A 21,674-nucleotide genomic window follows, 5' to 3' on the forward strand; every position below is an offset into this window, starting at 1 on the left:
GCTTTGTTTCTTCTATGTAGTAACCAGGTTGGCTATGAAAAGTGATTCATCACTGATGCAGATAATTAATAAAAATCCCGCTGTTCTCTCAGTTTCTCATCATCTGATACAAGGGACAAAGTCTCACGTCACCCTGTTTCTGAGAGTTTCAAATGGAGCAAATGCAAGGATTGGAGGATAGGAAGACTTCTGATTCCTATTTGTGCATTGCAGATCCCCACGCCTGCAAGGGACTCACACTGGGTATGATGGCACCCAGGCTGGAGGAAGGGAAACCTAAACTCCCCTTCCTTTCAAGCTGCAGACCAGGGCTGGGAAGTTTCACCTTCCCTGCCAGCCAGAACCCCAACCTGGACAGTCTTGCTACAGTTTTCCCAGACTAGAGGGCAGGGGACTTACTTCTGGTTTCTAGGAAGTTCCTGCCAGACTCCCTCCACCTTCAACGTGCCTTTGCTTTGAAGGTTCATTGTATAATTAACACACAGGCGTCTTGCGAACAACTGTCTGAAAACAAATTGAGTTGTTTGTGTGCCTAAGTGGAGAAAGCAACTAGGAAAGTAATTTGTAAACCTGAAACAGCCCAGAGGTGTTTGGGCCAGAATTGTCGAGTCCTCCCTTGGCCAGTCCTAACTGTAGGTTATTGGACGAGTCATTTCATATACTCTGTGCTCAGCTTCCTCGGCTATAAAATAAGGCCATAATAATTCCTTATGTGTAGATTTATTGTGATGACCACGAGGTGATGTATGTGAATGAACTTTGTAAAAAGCTAGGCAAATGTCTAGGGTTTGGTTTCCTGACTTAACACTTTCACGAACGATTCAGAAGGAGAGAGAGAAGCAAATTTTCTGATTTGCAGAAAATATTAAAATCCTGTAGATTATGAAAGACACAAGGAGATCCATTTTTAAAATCTATATTGAAGCTGAGCAGATGCTCATATGGTCCCTTTCTGCTTTGACGTTCCAGGATTCTACGAGATTGCAGCGTCTATGGTTATGATTGGCTGTATGACCCCACTGTGGCTTCAGTGGTCAACATGTTAATTACCAGTGTGATTCAGGAGACATTTACCTTTATCTCTCTTAATAGCTAGCTGCTAATAATGCTTTTGCTGAGGTCATCAGGTATGTCCCCATTTGGGCTAAGCCAAGTTCCTCTGGGTGTGACCTGCCTGGAAAGCCCTTCCCAGCTAGTCATCCACTTGCAAAAAGTCACGGCCCAAATGTCTTCTTATTCTGTGGCCTTCCCAGACCACTCTTCCTAAAACATCACTACCTCACCCTTCAAAGTCTCCATGCCCCCAAGCTTGCTTTATTCCTTTAAATAGCACTCATTCCTCCTTGTTTCTTTATCATTTCCCTCCACATGATGCTTAATATTACGTGTCGACATGACTGGACCATGGCACCCAGATATTTGCTCAAACATTATTCTGGATGTTTCTGTGACAGTTTTGCTTGCTTGTTTGTTTTAGTTGATTTGTACATTTAAATTGGTAAACTTTGAGTAAGTTAGATACCCTCTGTAAGTGAGTGGGCCTCATTCAGTCAGTTGAATGCCTTAATAGAATGAAGACTGAGATTCCCTAAGGAAGAAGGAATTCTGCCAGACTGCCTTTGGACTTGAGCTGCAGCTCTTCCCTGACTCCTCTGCATACTGGTCTACCCCATCAGCAGAATTTGGACTTGCCAAGCCTTTACAGTTGTGTGAGCCAATTCCTTAAAATAAATCAATCTCTCTCTTCACACACACATGCACACACACACACACACACACGTGTGCGTGCGCACACACACACACACACACAATTGGTCCTGTTTCTCTCAAGAACCCTAATATAGTACACTTCATTTACATATAAACTCTATGAGAGCTAAGTCTTTATCTGTTTACTGCTCTGTTCTTGGATGTCTGTCTGGCACATAGTAGGTACTCAACAAAGTATTTACTCATTTAAGTAATTAATGTGTTAGCTAATATTATTCCCAGCAGAATATAAAATTGAGGTCTCTCTGACTTTTTAATCTTTGTCTTGATGGAAATTTTAAATTAATTTTATTCCTTTTTTTCCCATTTGGTTATCATTTGCCTCAGTTTATCCACTTTTCACATCTTTGATTTAACTGATTTTCTGGCCTTTTCAGCTTTTTTGGGAAAAAAAAACTTTTGAGCATTCTGATCATTTAGTTCTTTGTGGGTTTCCTGCCTTGTCACAGTCAAAAACACCCCAGTTTCTGCCTGGAAAGTTTGGGTTAAATCTTTGCATACTACAAACTTGAGCTAATGCAAAAACTTAAAAAAACACAAGCTGTGTGGAACACTGCTTACATAATATCTCGTAAGAGTTAGAACATGCTCTTTAGACCCATCTTTCTTTTTTTATCCTTGACATAATTCTTTGATGCTGAACTAAGTAGGAAATGTTTCCAGAAATTCAGCTCTGTGAAGCAGGTGTGATCAAATATGAGATGAGTTTGGTGCTGGTATCTGCTCCATGGCCAGTGATGTTTATGTCTTTCACTGTTCTACTCCAAGATTCACATTTCTCAAATTCTGAATGTATTTTTGGACAGTGGGTTTTGATTTCCAGTCAAAAACTTCAAAACTAAAGCAAAATTAGAAAGTACATTTCTTTTAGACATCTCCAGAACGTTTAGTATATGCACAGTTTTTTTTAGAAATAACACTAAGGTAACAATTCATAAATGTTACATTACATAAATGTTAAGCACTCTCTGAGTGCTTGATCATTTAAATCAGGAATTGTGGACCTGCTTGTAATATTGTCACATGACTGCTGGATGAAATTAGCTTACCAAGGAAAGGATGGGACCTATAGCTGTAGGGGACACACACACACACACACACACACACACACACTATTGGGTATCAACTTTGAGCACCTTTGACTTGTCAATTTTGGCTACCCAATTTTGACTCAGATCTCTTTGAGTTTAAATCTGTGTCATTTTCTTCAGTTTCTGGTGAGAAACCAGAATTGAAAGAGTAGAGCAAGTAATATCTCACTGTTAACTCCCTCTTCCCAGCAACAGAGGTGGCTGATAACAGAAAGGAATTGCTTCTACTCAGTTTGGTTACTTAGATTCTGTTTTCCATTATCTCTTTCGTAAAGGACTTACTGCTTTCTTCTAGCTACAGAGACGTTTACATTTGTTTGAGAATTTTCATGTGCTGGCAATGTCTGGAATGTTACATGGTTAGTATATTTAATTTCTGACTGTCAAACAGAACAAAGTCTTTATAGAATAAGGATCCTAAAAGGTGAATGACTTTCATTTGAAAGCGCTTCCCATCTTAGCAGTTAACCCTTTGGTGTGATTTCAATCACATTATTATTTCCTAAAGTGCCCAATTCAGTTACTGTTCATTAGCTATTGATGCTCTGATCTAGAAGAGGGACTAATATTAACAGAATGACAGGATGACCTTCTGTAGAAAAGGTAGGAAGTGGGGAACTGTCATCTTGAAAAGAGAAATTGATACTAATAAATACTTTTTGTTCAAAGCTGCTTCAGAAGAAGATCATAGATTCAAATGTGTTTTAAAAAGTAAGAGTCATGCAAATATAACGTTAAAAAATCCCCCAGTGATTAATACATTACAAATAATATGCCCATGTGCAAATCTGCTTTTGGAAACTTAACATTCATTTTCGATTATAATCAATGTTACTTGTCTCTGTGTTCACAGAACCTGGCACATAGAAGGTGCTAGTGAAATGTCTGTTGGGTTGAAAAGGCAGTGGTTTGATAGTGAAGCCAGTATATTTAGGCATAATTCCTCTGATCTGTTTACCATTTCCAATTATTCCTTACATAGAATTGTTCATATAGAGAAAGTAAGCTGTATTTTATGGTGAGTTGGGTGTAGGGGAAAAAACACTGTAATAAGAGTGAGGAGACTCAGACAAGTCCTAGCTCTCTACCTTTTGCTCATGAGTGACCCTGGATAAGTCGGGTATTTTCTTGATATTTTGGTGTGATATTCCCTCCTGGAGTCTGGATGTTAGAAATGTATTTTTAAATACATCAATACATCCATCCCAGGAGGAAAAGATGGCAACCGCATCTCCTTCGTCCCTCCTTCCTTGGAGGTCCCATGGTATCTTGTGACTTAGAAGGGATACAGGCTTTGGTGACAAAGGGGGAAGGGCTAAAAGGGAAGATGTGGGGACTCCTGTGGCAGTGATTTATACGCAAAGAATATTTAGTTCTCTTGACCCAGAAGATGCCATAAAATAGAAGAAAAAATGTATACCATGAAAACTATGAAAAATGACCTTGAGGAAAAAAATCCTCAGAACCAGTAGTTTAAAATTTTTTGATGCTTAGCAATGAATTTACATATTCCACATAAGATGAAAAATTATTTGTATTTGTGTTTAGAGAGACAAACAATAAATGTTTAGAGGGCTTCCCTGGTGGCGCAGTGGTTGAGAATCTGCCTGCCAATGCAGGGGACACAGGTTCGAGCCCTGGTTTGGGAAGATCCCACATGCTGTGGAGCAACAAGGCCCGTGAGCCACAACTACTGAGCCTGCGTCTCTGGAGCTTGTGCTCCGCAACAAGAGAGGCCGCGACAGTGAAGGCCCGTGCACTGCGATGAAGAGTGGCCCCCGCTTGCTGCAACTAGAGAAAGCCCACAAACGGAAACGAAGATCCAACACAGCCAAAAATAAATAAATTAATTAATTAAATTAAAAAAAAAAATGTTTAGAAAACCTGAGAAAGGAATCAGACATTACCCCCAAATGTTTCCATACATTTTAGAGGCTCATTTTTCTAAGGAACTCAAGCCTAACTAAGATAAATTTGACACAGTGTCACTTGGACCTATGGGTTTTGTCTCCAGAAAAAAAGGAACAAATAATAAATTAAAGATTGGTTCTCTATTAAGAGAAGTTCATTTTTCCTGAATAAAAGTGAAGAAAATCCTGTTGGATTTGTTGTATGGTTAGATAACCAGGAAGGAGTTCATCAAAACTGTAGATTCTATTGCTATATATAAAAAAGGAAGAAACAGAACATGCTGTAAGCTAAGTACCAGGTTTGGGAGAAATTATCACTTTTTATCGTCACAATAACCCTTCAAGACAGAAAGTACTGCTGTCACTTACAGATCAGGAAACTGAGGATCAGTGAGGCCCTTTAACTTGCCCAAAGTCAGTGTTGGCAGCACAGCTGGGATTCAAACCACAGTTGTTTTGAAATTTCATGACTTTCCCCTCAATCATAGGGCTGATAAGTGGGAGCCATGACTTTTGAGCCCAGAGCTGTGGCTCCTACCATCCGTGATGCTGTTTCTCAAGTAGTTTGGAGAACCCGAGGTCTGGACTGTCATGCAATTGATCTGCTCATTTTTTGGAGATGAGTCAGTGGAAGGATGGAACCCACGTTGATTTTGCCTGTGCATGGCAAATAAAATACAGCCATTTGGGGCGGCTTACACCTATTTACCGAGTTGCTTAGTTCAGAAATCAGTAAAATTCTCTTCGTGTTTTTCTTTTACAGATATTTACCTCCATTGCTGGACCATTGTCTAAAGGTGATAATGCCCATGTGGCTGATAGCAACTCTGAGATGCTGAAATTGAGTAAGAATATTACTAAAAGGGAGAGCTGCGATGAAGGCCTGCATCGTGAGCACGAATTTTGTTGTCAGCCGTGTCCTCCTGGTATGTTATACAAAAAAAATCTAGCGATCAGAATGAAAATCAGGGTGAGGAGTAGCATATAATAATAATGAAGAGAGTGTTTTTACAGCGTTTAGTTCTCCTGCATTATGGCCTGACTGGGAAGGAAAAAAAATATGACATTATTTTCCGAAGACCAGCTTACGTCATCTTTATCACACTGGTTTGATGTGAGAATAAGTAAATATAATTTATAAATGACATGTACCTCAGAAATGAGAGGATTTATTTATTTAGCTCCATTTTTCAACAGCAAAAGCAGACTAATTTGTGGATATTAAAACTTAGCACATCAGACTGGTTAGAATATTTCATAATAATTGTGGAGCTCTGAAAGCAAGGGACTTCTATCTTTAAGAGATGTCTCAACACTTCCCTTCGATCAGAGAGTCTCTGAGAAAGCTGTTTGTCCTAGCACTGAAGCCTGCAAAATACATTTGCATTTTACCACTGAATAACTAGATAAGCTAGGAAAGCAACGGAGAAAAACCAACCATTTTTTAAAATCAGTATTTTTGAAATGAAGAGCAGTTTCAGATTGGAAATCCTTCTAACAGTAGCAAATTGGAAGCTAAGCAAAATGCAATTGGGCAGACTTTTTATTTCAACATGGAGTAGAGTTGACTACTATTTTATACAGATACGGATCTCCCAGTTGCATTGTGAAGGAAAACAGGAAGATAAAGGAAAACAACACATGGGCATATGCGATAGATTAATAGAACCATAAAGGACGGTGGTAAGTTTCATGTTTGGCTTTCCAGGCCTCCAGCACTCTAGTTGCTAAACAGGCACGGGCCCTGTTTATAAAAAGATTCTAACAGTCCTTCCTGGCCTTCTCTCCAGGTTTTAATAACCCTTTTGGAAAATCTCTCATAATCTAACCCATTTATATTTAAGCGTATTCACATTTACCCTTCTCCAAATGAGAATGAAGAATGGCTTTCTGGATTTTTGGAACTTGCTAAACACCATCTATTTTTCCTGTGAATTGAGACCTTTACTCCTTTTTTTAAAACCTAAAGTGCAAATTAAAATGAAGATGATAAGCTTTGAATATCAAACTGTTAAGGACTTTGCTTGCTTTTTGTTTGTTTGTTTTGCTTTGTTTTATTTTCGTTTTAGAAGTGATCTCAGTCCTGGTGAGTTTGCTTGTGAGAGAACTCATATGTCGTTGTTGGAATGTAAATTGTTAAAAAAAACCTTTTAAGAAGGAAATTTGGATATGTGGATCAAAAATTTGAAAATACGCTGATACAGTAATAGGTTTATAGAAAAATGTCTTAAGAAAATAGTCAAAAATAAAAGAAAATATTGTATGCATGACATTTCACTATGATACCCAATGATGTAAGATTAAGTAAATTTTGGAGTATTCAAAGTCTGGAATATTACGTATCAATCAAAGTCATGTTTTCTGATATATTTCTGATATAAGCCTCAATGTATATAAATTCCCTTAAGAGATTCCTAACTGATCTGCTGGCTGGATTAACTAATTCTCTCTGCTCCATCTCAAAAGATCCTGGATGGTGTCCAATATATACTAAACACTCTTTCCACTTCTATTCCTTTTTTTTTTAATTTTAAGCTTATCAATATTCAGATTGCTTCCAAATTTGTTTATGCTTGTTGGTGTTGTGATATTAATAGGTAATTTAATTAAATATTACATAAACCAATGTATGAATACACAGATTTTATTTCTATGAAAATTATTTTGAATGCTCTGGAGAATTTCAGTAAAGTCGGTTTACTAAAAAAAATGTTGATGAATTAGGTGGAGGCAAAATACATGGAAAAAATCACAAAAATGTTAAAGCCTTTCATACAGATTATTGGTGTCTTTAAGTTTTCTTTCCATCAAAGAGAAAGGAAGGAAGAAAAGAAAGAAGGAGGAGAAAAGAAAGAAAGAAAGGGAGAAAGGAAATCAGGGACTTCCCTGGTAGTCCAGTGGTTAAGAATCCGCCTTCCAATGCAGGGGACTCGGGTTCGATCCCTGGTCGGGGAATTAAGATCCCCCATGCCACGGGGCAACTAAGCCCGCATGCCGCAACTACTGAGCCCATGCACCTCAACTAGAGAGCCCATGTGCTGCAAACTACAGAGGCTGTGCACTGCAACGAAGATCCCATGTGCTGCAACTAAGACCCAACGCAGCCAAAAAAAAATAGATAAATCAAATAAAGATGAAGTCGGATTTTGCCCCCCCAAAAAGCAAAAGGAAATCATAGGCGATGCATTTTGGATGTGACTTAAGTGAGAAAGACTGTAGAATTCTAATAACTTGTTTCTACATCACAAGAGTGGCAAATAATTATATAGTTATATTTTATAAATTGAAATATTGACAGTATTTTTTTCAATGATCCCTTACGTGAACTGACATTTTTAATCAAAAAAGTCCTCATCACATCACCATATCCAGTAAGAAGGATTCTATGGTACACTGCATACATTATTTATATATATATATGCACACACGTACACACATATATATGTACACACACACATATACTCACACGTATATATGTGTGTGTTTATATGCATAGGAATGCACCAAAATGAAAACAGTATCGCAGAACAGTTGATGTATAGGTGCTTTTTACACTTTCCTAAATTTTCCAAATTTTCTACAATGAGCATATGTACTATTATACTCAGAAACAAATATATTTTAAAATATTATTTTCAAGAAAACAACTACTTTTTAAATATTTTGATAAATTTAGGTTGTATACATTGGAAGAAAGAAAGAACTTGTGATATTGTATCCCTGTCATGCTGTAGGCATTGTGCCAGGCACATTCTGCAAGGTAATTCATTAAAGAGGCCAATTCATTTAGAAAGCAGTATAATTCCACTGACAAGCAATTAAAGTTGTACTTGGGCTTGGTTTTCTTAAATGTACTGCTGCAATGGTATAGAACCCTTATGCACTGTATTTAAATTTGGTTCTGAGTTTCCACAATGTATTTTTTTTTCTATTGACCTATCATTGCCTTTGTTTACTAAAATATTGTATATGTTTAAATTTCATAATTTGTTTATGTAGTATTTTGTTTTATCAAAAAGAATGCTATGAAATCATTAAGAATGTCATGTTCCTAGGAGAGGCAGCTTACATTATTTTTGCTGTTCATGCACATACGGCAGATGAAACTTTAGATTTAAACTGCACACCAGCTCTGGGAAACATCCTGGAAGGTATTACTGGACACTTCTGCTAACATCCCATTGGCTGGGACTTAGTCACATGGCCATGCCAAGGAGGCTGGGAGATGTAGTCTTGACTCAGGGCAGCCATGTCCCCTGGTAAATATCCTATTTCTATAGGAGAAGGGAAAATGGATATTGGGGTGACAATCAGGGATCTCTGCCACATTGACTAATCCTTTTCAAAGTCCTAAATTAGGGAAAACGTAAAGGCATTGTAATGTGTTGAACTGTGTACTAATCACCATTTGCAGTTAGGTTTTTGGCATCCAGAGTGGGCATACCAAGTAAATAATTCCTCCGTAGAGTGATCCCAGGAAGGCAAATGGGGAAGCTTTGACTGCAGTCTCAGAGAGTTATGGGACAGTGTTAAAAAGGAAAAGGCAAAGCAAGTGAAGAACCATGTCCCAGGGCACACATTCTCCAGTGCAGCAGACAAGCCACGGGGACTGTGAGATGAAGGCAGAGAAACAGGACAGAGCCCCTGACCTTAGGGAGCTTCCAGTCTTGGAATGTAAACGCCTACACTTTACCAGCTGTGGTAACACTTCAAAAGTTTTGTCTTAGTTTGTAACATGGTAGCTGAAATCTTTACCAAGCAGATACTGAATAGTGTTTAATAGCTCAAGTTCTGGCATCAGACCCTGCTTTCAAATCCTCCATCTGACACTTAGAGGATGACCAACACATTTTGGTTTGCCTGAGACGTCCCCAATTTTAGCACTAAAAGTCCCACATCCTGGGCAAACAGGGATGGTTGGTCCTCCTAGCTATTGACAAGCTACATGTCCTTTGGCAAGTTACTTGACTTCTTTGAGTCTGGTTCTTTAACTGTAAAATGGGCACAATAATAGTTCTGACCTTTTACGATTATTGTGAACATTAAATGGAAATGCGTTAATGGTGTTTAGCAGAGTCCTTGGCTTAATAAGTGTTAATATTATCATTTATTATTACCATTATAAGAATTGTTACGGATCTGATGGGTGCACATACATTTTACTTGCATTCTTCTGGATGGAAACTACATGCTGTACTGGAATAAGTGAAATTGAGTATTTGTGTTGGTTTTATAACATATTGCTCATGAATGGCAAGGAGCTACTGTTACTGAGGAATTTTCTTTTCAAATTTAATATGGATCTCCAATGTTCCTTCTTTCACCTTCTCTGTATACTAATCTTTTTTGTTGTTGTTCTACTAATCTTTTTTTGTTGTTGTCATGGGATCTAAAATCAGAATATTTTCTGAACAGTCATGTAAAGTAATTGTCTGAAATGTTACAATAAATTTTCTTTTAAAAGGCAAAAAAAAAAGAGAATGCTATGAGGTTATTAAGAAAGTCATGTACCTGGGGAAAGAGCATAAATTATTTTTGCTGTACATGCGAGGGGGGCAGATTAGATTTTGCCTATTCTTTTTAATTAGCTATAACATAATAATTACAGTCACTCGTCAGGCTTTTCTCTTAGATTTCCCTTTATATTTTCTATCTCTTTCGTCTTCATTCTCTATTCACTTGCCCTAAACTAGCTTTCCCCACAGCACTTATCACCACTTGCCGTCTTGTATTTATTTGTTCATTGCCTGCTTCTACCTTGACAATGTGAAGCCTTTGGAGACCAGGCTTTGTCTTATTTCCTGCAGTATCTCCAGCTCCTAGAATGTGCCTGGCACACAATAGGTATTTAATAAACACTTCTTAAATAAATGAATTTTCCAGAAGGCATTGTTGTATAATGCTTACTAATAGAAATCCAATGACTCATTTTATTTTTAAAGTAAATAAAAGTAAATGCAAATATGATTTAAACTTTTGCGTATTAAGATAGCAAACCTGGTAATAAATTTTGTTGTAAATACGTTCATGCCTGCACATCATAACGTATTCTGTCCCTTAACGGCAAAGGAATAGAAAGAAAGGGGAGTGAAAAGGGAACTGTGAGCAATTACTAGGCAGGTCCTGTGCAGTAATGTTAGCCATGCAAGAGAAGTATGATCATCTCCATCATATGCATGAAGAAGTTAGGCTTAGAGAGATTAAGCACTTATTTTTGTTTGTTTTGTTTTATTTGGCTGTGTCGGGTCTTAGTTGAGGCACGTGGGATCTTTTGTTGCAGTGCACTGACTTCTCTCTAGTTGTGGTACATGGGCTCCGTAGTCGCAGCACAAGGGCTCTGTAGTTGCGGCATGCAGGCTTAGTTGCCCTACTGCATGTGGGATCTTAGTTCCCTGACCAGGGATCGAACTTGCGTCCCCTGCATTGGAAGGTGGTTTCTCAACCACTGGATCACGAGGGAAGTCCCAGATTAAGCACTTTGTTAAAGATATTGTTGCTATTAAATATTTGACCAAAGTCTTTAGAACTTCAAATGTTCTCTTCCTTAAACAATACTGTCCTTGTCAGGATTTGTGGACTTTGGAAAGTAAAATAAGTCAGAGAAACGAGAATTAATTAGGTAACCTCAGTGGCCAGTGGCAGTCATCTCTACCATGAATATATACCTAGCAACCTTATTTTCTCCTCCCCCCAAAGTTGGTAAAGGTGTCTCTTCTAGTGCTTTTTTGGTCATTCTAACCTCTGTTTTATATGCTCCTATTTTTAATCATCCTATTTCTGTAGGCATATTCCTTAGTGACTCTTCTAGCTTTTGTCTTGGGAGAAATTCTGTCTCTTGCCACGATTTTTACAACAACTTTCTCCCCTACTATATTTATATTTCATTAGCTTAGCCCCTCCACTCCTGTTTTATTATCATCCCTGCAGACTTCCCTTGCTGTTGCATGACTACCTTGTGTTTAAACACTTGCTCCGTTTTTTTTCTTGGGCAGGCAAACGGAAAAAGGATGATTGCAAAATTGATGGAAGTGAACCAGAATGTGTGCTCTGTGCAGAGGGGGAGGAGTACACAGACAAGAACCATCATTCTTATTACTGCAGAAGATGTAGAGTTTGTGATGAAGAACATGGTAAGTGTCTTAAAAAACAATCGAAAGGGACCAATCATGGTACTGCAGGTATCACCATGTATAATACAGTCTGAAATTGGGACCTATTCTGGCACTATGTCAGCATACAGGAGGGACAGGATGGGCCCTTCACCCCTGTCCTGGGGTGAAGCAGGACCAGGTACTGAGTGACATTTATGAGTCAAGTCTAGGCAATTCTCCCAGATGTAGGAGAATGACTAAACGTAAACATGGTGAACAGGGTCCATCAGCTCCAATTAAAATTGCGGGGACTTTTTTTTTCCTGCTTTGATTTATGCTTGTATAATGGCTTTTGTTCTTAGCCACAAAGAGCTCAGATGCCTTCAGATACAAGGACAGAGGAACCCAAGAGGTGGGTGGGTTGCTCCCCCTTCTTTGGGGATCTGGTTTGTCCTGATAATTCCAATTGGGGACCTGAATTTTCATGGATATCCCAATCTATCTTGAGGGTTCAGATTAAAATAAAACGGAAGTATTCCCAGTTTTGTTAGACATCAAGAACTCTCTGGATGTAAAGCTTTTCTTATCCCTATTTAGGCTCTAAAGCAGTGTTTCTCAACCCTGGCTGTACATTAGAATCAAACAGGAAGCTCCGAAAAATGCCAACATCTAGGTCCCGTCTCAGAGCAATAAAATCAGAATCTCTAAGTGAGGGTTTTGGCACTGGTCTGATTGAGTAGGTCTGGGGCAGGGCCCGACACTCTGCATTTCTAACAAGCTCCCGGGTGATGCTGATGGTGCTGGTCTCTAAGCCATACTTTGAGTAGCCAGGCTCTAGATGAGAAAAAGGGAGCCATTTAAGTACAGGTGGGGTTGTCTAGGTTGCTGGATTGTCTGTCTACTTAAGACTCTGCTAAATGATTTCAACTCTTTCAACCTGGGGTCGCCTATTTGGCATTTAAATGCTAGTTGTGTTACTAAAGGTGTGATGGTGTGACTGCTAACAAGCGCTGGATCTCAAAAATCCATGCAGCTCCTGCCCATCCTTTTCATCGTCCATTTATAACTAGCTGCTCTAATTAATAGTCTGCAAATTGTTTTTCTAGGCCTAGAAGTGGAAAAAAACTGTACCCGGACCCAGAATACCAAGTGCAGATGTAAACCAAACTTTTTTTGTAACGTATCTCTGTGCGAACACTGTAACCCTTGTACCAAGTAAGTTTTAGTCTTTCTCTGGTTAAAACACTAGGTATATCTTGAGACAGAATGATTTCCTAAAGGGAAGCCTCCAAGCAACTGGATAACCATTTCTTCACCCAAACATCCTATATCTAAACATTTATTGAACACCTCCTATGTGCTTGATACTGTGCTGGCTGCTCAAGCCAACGATATGAGCAGACACGGACCAGGCTTTGGTCTAAGGCTAGAGGCAGAGAGTGTCAAGAAAAGCAGTGGTTATTGTGTTCATACCACATGGCAAGAAGAGACGTGTACTCAGGGTGTTGAATTATATAGGAAAAGCTTTCAACTCTGCCTGGGGAGATGGGTAAAGATATGACACATGGCTTGAGTCTTGAAGGAAAGAAAGAGCCTTACCAGGTGTATACGGATGGAAGGGACATTTCAGGCAGGGGAACAGCCACTGCAAAGAGATAAAAGGAAGCTCTGGAGAACAGACGACCTGGCTGGAGTGTAGGAAAGACTGAGAAGGAGCCAGGATCAGATCATGAAAGACCTGTCTTTCATGCTAAAAGAGCTTGGTTTTGACCCAAAGATAGAACAACTGATTATAGATTTCACTTTTCTTCTGATTAATTGGGTGATTTTGAGCAAATCACTTAACCTCTCTGAGCTTCAGTTTCCTCATTCATAGGATGCAGATAATATTCATTTGTCTTATCAACCTAATTTCTGTGAAGATCAGATGGGTAATATGTGTTGTCAAAACAGCTTTCGCTTTGTAAGATGTTGTTTTGTATAAGTATAAATATTTAGGATTATATTCATGTGCCTCTCCTTAAACTTGTAATTCACCTTGGGAATTTTTTAGGAGTTCACTTAGTAGACTTGAAAAGCAGGGACACAATGCCTTATGTCTCTTATTTACTAGAAAGTGTTAAATTATGTGCAGTTAACCTAGACTCTCCTTTCTAGCCTAAGTGTCTGAGAGTACGGTCATGGTGACAGTGTAAGTGGGGATTGGGAGGGGAACTAATGTAGTAAAATAATGATAATAATAATAATAATTCTAAATACTTCACAATCTTGATTTAATTTTCTTTTCACAGTAACCCTTTGAGGCAAGTAATATTATCTCCTTGTTATTGATGAGAAAACAGGCTCATGGTGGTTAAGTGACTTGCCCAAGCTCACCTAGTTAAGTAATAGGCAGAGCCAGGTTATAATTCAGACAATTTGTCAGTGTTTGGCTGTCTGAAGAAAATCCCACAGGAACCTCTTGAGTGCTGTAATCACCACTTGGTGCTAAAATGGGTAACCTTTAAGGACCACCTAGGTAGACTCCCTAAGCAGCAGCCTGGGCAGTGGCTATTGTCTGGCCATTTTATTGTTCTATGGGACTGTTTGGAAATTGCTTTTGGCAATTTATGATTTTAAGAGCACAGTTTATGACCAAATTAAACTTTATTTTTGTGTCTAGTTCATCCTTTTTCTTATATGTTGATGTTTTAATACCTTCTTTTACCTCAAGGCATTTTAAACCATAGTCATTCTTTGGGATATTTTTCATCTAAACAAGGAAATTATGTTATGAATTTGCACGAGTGTAGGTGCTAATTTAGAAATATTTGAGGAAATATGTTTGCCAAAAATGCAAAAATGAATAAAATGGCCCTGGATTTATATAGTGTGTCATTGAAAATGATCAAGGAACCAGTCCACCAGGCTTTCTGAATTCCCTCTGTATTTTTTTCTAGGTGTGAACATGGAATCATTGAGAAATGCACACCAACCAGCAACACTAAATGCAGAGAAGGTAATTATTTCTTTTTACGATTATATTCTCCTTCCTTCCAACCCCACTGTAAAATATGAAGAAAAGCCCATCCAAAACTTTTGATTCTTTGAGAGTACTTTGTTTTAATCTTAAAAATTGCTTACTTTCATTTACCGTGTCCAGTGTTCCAATCTACAGGATCCAGATCTAACTTACACAGTTTATGGGCCCCCCTGATCCTCATTCCAATATCTGCACTAATATACAGGGGTAAGTTTTTACTTTGTTCAAACTGTAGATTGCAGTAACTTGGGAGGTAGTTGTTCACAAGAATTCCCTCCTGTCTCCTACCTACCAGGAGAAAGAAAGCTCCTACCAAGTAGGCAGCTCTGGTATGGTGTTAAATTCCTGCTTCTAAATGCACCCCTGAGAGCTGGTAAGAACAGATGATGTTATGTCTCAGCTACTGTTTTTGAGCAACCATTCTGGGGCACTGATTGGGTGTTCCCACCCTCCCCATGAACAAGGGTATTTGTATTTAGGCAGTAGCTGAGTTGGCCAAGAATCGGAAGTTGTCCTTCAGTCTACATTGAGATCATCCCATGCACAAAGGGAATTCAAGGAGCGAAGGCATTGCAGGGGACCCTCGATAAATTCACCCCTGTCTGTGCCTCCTTGCCCTTGTCCAGACTCCATGCTTTTTGATTATTTCTCCACCTTAACTTAAAATACTGTGGCAATACCTTTTATGTGAGGGTTACTTAGTAAAGTCAGCACGTAAGCCAAAATTGGCTATACTTATAATTACTCTAGAAAAATCCCTTTAGGTCATTCATACAACACGTGGTGGTGCCAAATTTCAATAACTCTGAAACATCGAATTTTTCTTTTTCTGTTGGAACAAATCACTGTTTCTCCAGGTCAGCTGAAGATAAAGAGATTGCCTTGCCGTTAGAGATTGTTTAACTAAAAATATAAACTCAATGTTTAAACACTTAAATTGTGCTTGGAGACTTCTAGATTTCTTTCTTCCACCTCATACTGACTTCAAGGCATACACTTATTGAGTATATATATTTGAGTTATTTGTGACTGTGTGTACGTGAGTTTGGGGGCATTAAATGCCACTTCATGGCAAACTGATGTCGACTTTCCATAGCCTATGGCTTCTGTGCCCAGCTTCAAGCCAGTGAGAGGGAGTGGTGATGGCCATACAATAAGTCAAAAGCCAGCTTCAGGCTAGGCCAGTGTGTGGTAACTGGATGGCTCCATTAAGGTGTGGCATATCTCTAGACCACTTGACTCGGTGGGATGGAATTTTCAAAATCCCGATGAATCTGCCTCTATGGTGCTCGGTTGCTTTAAATTTCAATGAATGAGTTTCTTCTTTCTTCTCACACTTCTCTTAGTATGAGAGTATATTCTCACATGCTTCCTACAAGGCTGAGACCTGAGTCTGATAGAAATTTCTTGGATCTTTCAGAGGTGAAAAGACGGCGCAGGAATAGAAAGAATGGTCACCAGAAATCTATAGCCTCAAATACTGTAAGTGTTGAAACATGCATCAGCTTTCTTAAAAAAATAGAGAAGGTAGTCATTCAGCTTTTTACTTTTACTTTTTTAAAAACATTTATGATGCCTGTGTGTGCATGGGTTAGAGGGGCATCAAAAATGAATTAAGATATGGTTCCCAGTTGATAAGAAGCTTCTATACAAATAACAAGAATTAATTCTTAGTAATAAATTCTCACTTACACAAAGGGAGTTGAGAAAAGGATGTGGCCAAGCTTCCATGTTCCATGTTGGTATTATCCTGAAGAGAAATGCAGAGACACATCCCTTACCAGAGCAGGGATTCCGTATCCAAGTCCAGACCCAGAGATAACACTTAAAGCCATTGTAAAGGTACAACTCAGCTCTCTCCAGACGCTTGTTACCTTATCTGTCACCATATCTTTTTACAACATGGAATCAAAGCATTTCAAATAGCAAAAGAGGGAGTTCCCTGGTGGCCTAGTGGCTTTCACTGCCATGGCCAGGATTCGATTCCTGGTCGGGGAACTGAGATCCCACAAGCCACGCACAGAGCGGCCAAAAAAAAACAAACAAAAAACAAACCACACACACATATAGCAAAAGATACACTGGGGAGAGTAACCAGTTCACTTGGTGAATAACGATTTTCTCATTTGGGGCCAGTGGGGCTTAGGGTTCTTTAAATCAATATGGTACAAAATCATTTCAACTTAAACTATGTTGTCGTGTCAAAAATTAGAATAGTTACAGTAAAGAAAATTTTAGAATGATTATGGTTATTATGTCTATTTTCATGAGTCTATATAAAGAATAAACTCAGTACATTCCACAAATTACTTAGGTTCCTTGCCTCCGTAAAAAAAAAAAAAAAAAAAAGCCAATATTCCTTAGTTTCTGGTTAGGCTGGAAACTTTCAGAATAAAAATTTGAATGGTGAAAGAATCCTCCTTAGTCACTTAGTCTAAATTTATACAATTTAGAGTATTTTATTACATTTAGAGTATTCTATTACATGTATTCTAAATATATCTTATCTTTCTCCTTCCCTCCATTTTTTTTTCTCCCCAGGAAATGATGCCAGTGAATTTCACAGGTAAAACTTTTATCATTTTACTTCATCGAGATGGCTTCTTTAGGAGTCACAGGCTAATCTTAGAGTTAAATAATTTTGTGAATTTCAGTAACATATAGTGGGGTCTTGCCGTTTCTTGAGGTTCCAGTTCTTCCTGCTCACCAAAAAGGGTTTATTAAGCAGTTTGTTTAAATGTATAACCAAGTACTCAGGTAACAAAAGATGCTGTATTCTGAAGGCTTAATTTTCCTTCACAAGCAGTTAGGTGTAGTATAGAACTCCTGCCTACATTGACTCAGAGACTAATCTGAGTTGTAGACTCAGTTATTATTGATGTATCCTAGTTCCGTAACAACATTCATTATTCTATTCTGTTCTGTTCTTCGACCTGTGAGTCAGTGATAAGATGGTCACATAAATTCTTGGCCAGCCTTTTAGATGTGTGGGTCATTGATCATCAAATCCATAGGGACGTTAGAGGTGATTTTTTCCAGCCCTCTTACTTTATAGATGAGAAAAGAAGGCACAGAGATGTTATGTATCTTGCCCAGGTAATAGAGCAAATTACTGGGGACACAGGAGGAGTTGGGATTAGAACTCAAGGTTGTTTCTGTTTTTGTTTTCCCCTGACTGGCTCTTTAGATCTCTAGGACTTACCCATATTCTTAAGTACTGTAAGAGGAGAAATAAACATGGTTTTCAGAAGTGGGAATTTTGCTTAGAAAAACAAATTTTCAGAGACTGTTCTCTATTTTTCAGACATTGACTTGGGAAAACATATCATTAGTATTGCTGAACAAATGAAAATAACTGAAGTCAAAGAATTTGTTCGGAAGAATGGTATGGAGGAAACTAAAATAGATGAGATCAAGCACGACAATCCCCAAGATACAGCTGAACAGAAAGTCCAACTGCTCCGTAATTGGTATCAAAGTCATGGGAAGAAAGATGCATATTGCACTTTGATTAAAAGTCTCAGAAAAGCCAAACTTCATGCTCTTGCAGAGAAAATTCAAGATGTAGTCCAGAAGGACATTACTAGTGAACATGAAAATGCAAACTTGCAAAATGAAAATGAAAGCTTGGCTTAAAGTGAAAAACAACTAACTCAGGTCTAAGAATATACTAAAGAAAGATTAATGTTAGAATAAGTTCTGGGTAGCTGCAAGCTATAAATATTGCTTGGGTTTTTTTTTTTTTTTACTGGGTGTGTTTTCTTTTTTCATTTATTAGATTTGTAGAGCTAATATATTTACAGGCTTTGAGCATCTCATGATTCTGCCTTCAAGGATGTTTAAAATCTAGCTGGGAAGACGGACACAGTTAAGAGTAAATACAGGGGCATGTTAAGTGCGCAAAAAAGAACATATGCAAAGGACAAAAGATTTCAGATCATGTTCAAGTATCTAACATATGATTCTGTAAGTATGAATGTAATTAACATATGTAAATACAAATGCCTATCCACAGGCTGACCTCATTCCATAAATCAGTAGATGTGATCTTTTGTTGTCATGTCACAATCAACTGGCTCTAAATTACCTCCCCAGCTCCACTGATAATTCTAGAGATTTTACCATATTTGTAAATTTTGTTTACAGTTTTGAGAGGAGCATACTCAGGGAAAGCTTACACATACATCTGAATGCAGAATTTAATAAGGTTCTACCCCAAAGGTCTTTGCACAGATTATTGGCATTTCATGGTGAAATATTTCAATTTTGAATTCACATAGAAAATGAAGACTCAGTTATAATGCTTGGCTATTTTATATTTGTTTGTCACTTTGGATCAAAATAATCCACTTCTTTCTCGGGTGTGAAAACATTTTGATCAGGAAAGAATTACTAGATCATTGGCACCTCTCCATTTTCTCCTTGATGTGCGTCTTGGTGGCCTGTGCACCCCCAGACTTGGAAGGACTGCCTAAGAAACACTTAACTGATTCATGCAAAGCTGGGAGTGCCCTTGGAAACACCTAGCTTAGTTTGGAGACACTAACTGGTCTTATGGAAGGTAGCTTTGTGGCATAGCATGAACCCATGTCTACCACCAAAGCTTACAAGGTAGATTCTTATTTTGCTCCAACCGCCACAAAATGTTCAGTAACTCCCCATGTGTTCTCTCTTGATGCAAAGGCAGCTTATACATAGCAAAAGTGAAATCATATCAGGTTTCAGGAATTGCTCTTGTTATTTCCTGTAGCTTCTTAGACAAACAAGCCCCTTTCCCCACTACCACTTCCTTACTTTTACATTTAAACATTTTCGAAAGTTTATACTAAATGTGAATGTTAATAAATACTATTAATATTTATATAGTTGTAAGCTGAAGACAGTTATAAGCTGAAACAGATACTCAGAACTACCTAAAGAGCTTCCCTTGATGGAAGGTGTTTTCCTCTTATGTTTGGAAATAGAAAATATAGGTAAAACTATTTAATTAAAATCATGTTTTTGGTATCTCTGGTTATCTCTTTTTTTGGTGGGGCCTTGCTTTTTGTTTTTGTTTTCTTTTTTCTATCTATTGCTAAATGTAACCTGTTTATAAATCTTTAATCCTTCCTTTGGTCTCTTAGGAGGTATTTCCTTTTTAAAGCCCTTTAGTAGTTAAATAATTTCCTCCATAGGCTGTTACTCTCAAAAATACCCCTCTCCTAAACACATAATTAGTTATTATGTGAGGATTTACTATAACAGGATTATATGTCAGGCACTGAACGTGTGGTTAAGAAAGTAAATATTTCAAAGGGTTGGTTTTACTGGTTAAGAAAGCTAAATGGGGATTTTGAAATAATCCTTCCTGCATACTTTCCATTTCTGGCTACGTAGTGACCACTGGACTCTCTCTCTTTTTTAAAACTTAATTTTAATAATATATTTTGTTTAACCCATCATTTCCCAAATATTATCATTTCAAATGTAAGCAGTATAAAAACTATTAATGATATAATTTACATTTTTTTTCATAGTAAAGCCCACAAGATCTGGTTTGTATTTTATTTATACTTACAAGCACATCTCAGTTTGGACTGGTTACGGCATTGATAGTTCACGTCTATATCTTTGTTAGGGCGGATCTGGCAACCTTGACTCTATGGCTGGTTTAGCCCTACTACTAAAGTCCAGTACTCCCTGTGGCTTTTCAATGGGATCTCTTCACTCTGGTTGGTTGGAGTGTCAACAGTCTCCTACCCCTATGTCAGCTTTGGGAATTGTTCTGCTTACAGCACCCGTAGCTGTTCTTTGCTGGCTCTTGGAGTCTTATCTCTGCATGTGCACATAGTATCAGCCAAAGACTCCAGAGAATCTCTGTACCGATTTCTGGAACTCTTTTTCTATGTAGCTTCCTTCGTTTCAGTATTCTGTTCCAAAAAGCCTGGCAGCCTCAGCCTCCTAAACTTAGCCTTCTGCCCCTCAACTTGACAAGATGACTGTTCTCTGCTTAGAGTTCCTCCTGTACTAGGATCGGGAAAGGGCTTGTGGGCAGGAAGGCTGAGTGGTCATAGAGATCACCTCGTTAGTTTCTCTTCTCTAAGGGATAGTCCGCACTATCTGTTACCTGGTTTTCTGGTTCTAGACAGCAGGGGGGCAAGTCTGATACTAGTTAATCTTCACGGCCAGAAGCGGAAGTCCTACAGGCACACCTCATTTTATTGTGCTTCGCTTTATTGCATTTCACAGATACTGTGTTTTTTACAAACAGGTTTTGTGGCAACCCTGCATCGAGCAGGTCTATCAGCGCCATTTTTTTCCCATCTGCTTACTTCATGCACATTTTGGTAATTCTTGCAATATTTCAGACTTTCTCGTTATGATTATATTTGTTATGGTGATCTGTGATCAGTGATCTTTGATGTTACTGTTGCAAAAAAATTACGACTTGCTGAAGGTTCAGATGATGGTTAGAATTTTTTAGCACTAAAGCATTTTTAAATTAAGGTATGTACATTTTTTTGACATAATGCTATTACACACTAAATAGACTGCAGTACAGTATAAACATAACTTTTATATGCAGCAGGCGACCAAAAAATTTGTGACTCGCTTTATTGCGATATTTGCTTTATTGCGGTGGTCTAGAACAGAACCCACAGTATCTTCACCTTGTACTTTGCAAGGTGAAGTTGAGTTAGAGAACATCCTGTACCTACTCTGGTAAGTTCCAATCCGAGAATTTCAGGTTCCTTTGGGAGGACGAGGGCAGTTGAGAAGGTCTTGGGACTTGGTGGTATGGCTCTTTCCC

The 21,674-nt window shown here is 38.3% G+C and overlaps 1 protein-coding gene across 1 annotated transcript; it reads left to right on the forward strand.

Moving 5' to 3' along the window:
- Positions 1-5,277: 5,277 nt before the first annotated feature.
- On the forward strand, positions 5,278-18,520 carry FAS (Fas cell surface death receptor). The gene is made up of 9 exons (XM_007470319.1): positions 5,278-5,331; positions 5,535-5,697; positions 11,764-11,901; positions 12,969-13,077; positions 14,802-14,860; positions 15,005-15,091; positions 16,305-16,366; positions 17,426-17,450; positions 18,189-18,520. The coding sequence occupies exons 1-9, from the start codon at positions 5,278-5,280 to the stop codon at positions 18,518-18,520; spliced, it is 1,029 nt and encodes a 342-aa protein (XP_007470381.1).
- The last annotated feature ends 3,154 nt before the right edge of the window (positions 18,521-21,674 follow it).

This window comes from Lipotes vexillifer, unplaced genomic scaffold (genome assembly GCF_000442215.2).
Source record: "Lipotes vexillifer unplaced genomic scaffold, Lipotes_vexillifer_v1.1 scaffold690, whole genome shotgun sequence".
Classification (NCBI taxonomy): Eukaryota; Metazoa; Chordata; class Mammalia; order Artiodactyla; family Lipotidae; genus Lipotes; species Lipotes vexillifer.

Excerpts from the sequence above, each read along its gene's own strand:
- FAS (XM_007470319.1), top strand. The coding sequence starts at position 5,278 with ATGACTTTTGAGCCCAGAGCTGTGGCTCCTACCATCCGTGATGCTGTT. Across the intron at positions 5,332-5,534 it reads TCCGTGATGCTGTTTCTCAA|ATATTTACCTCCATTGCTGG; the intron begins GTAGTTTGGAGA and ends TTTCTTTTACAG. Across the intron at positions 11,902-12,968 it reads AGTTTGTGATGAAGAACATG|GCCTAGAAGTGGAAAAAAAC; the intron begins GTAAGTGTCTTA and ends TTGTTTTTCTAG.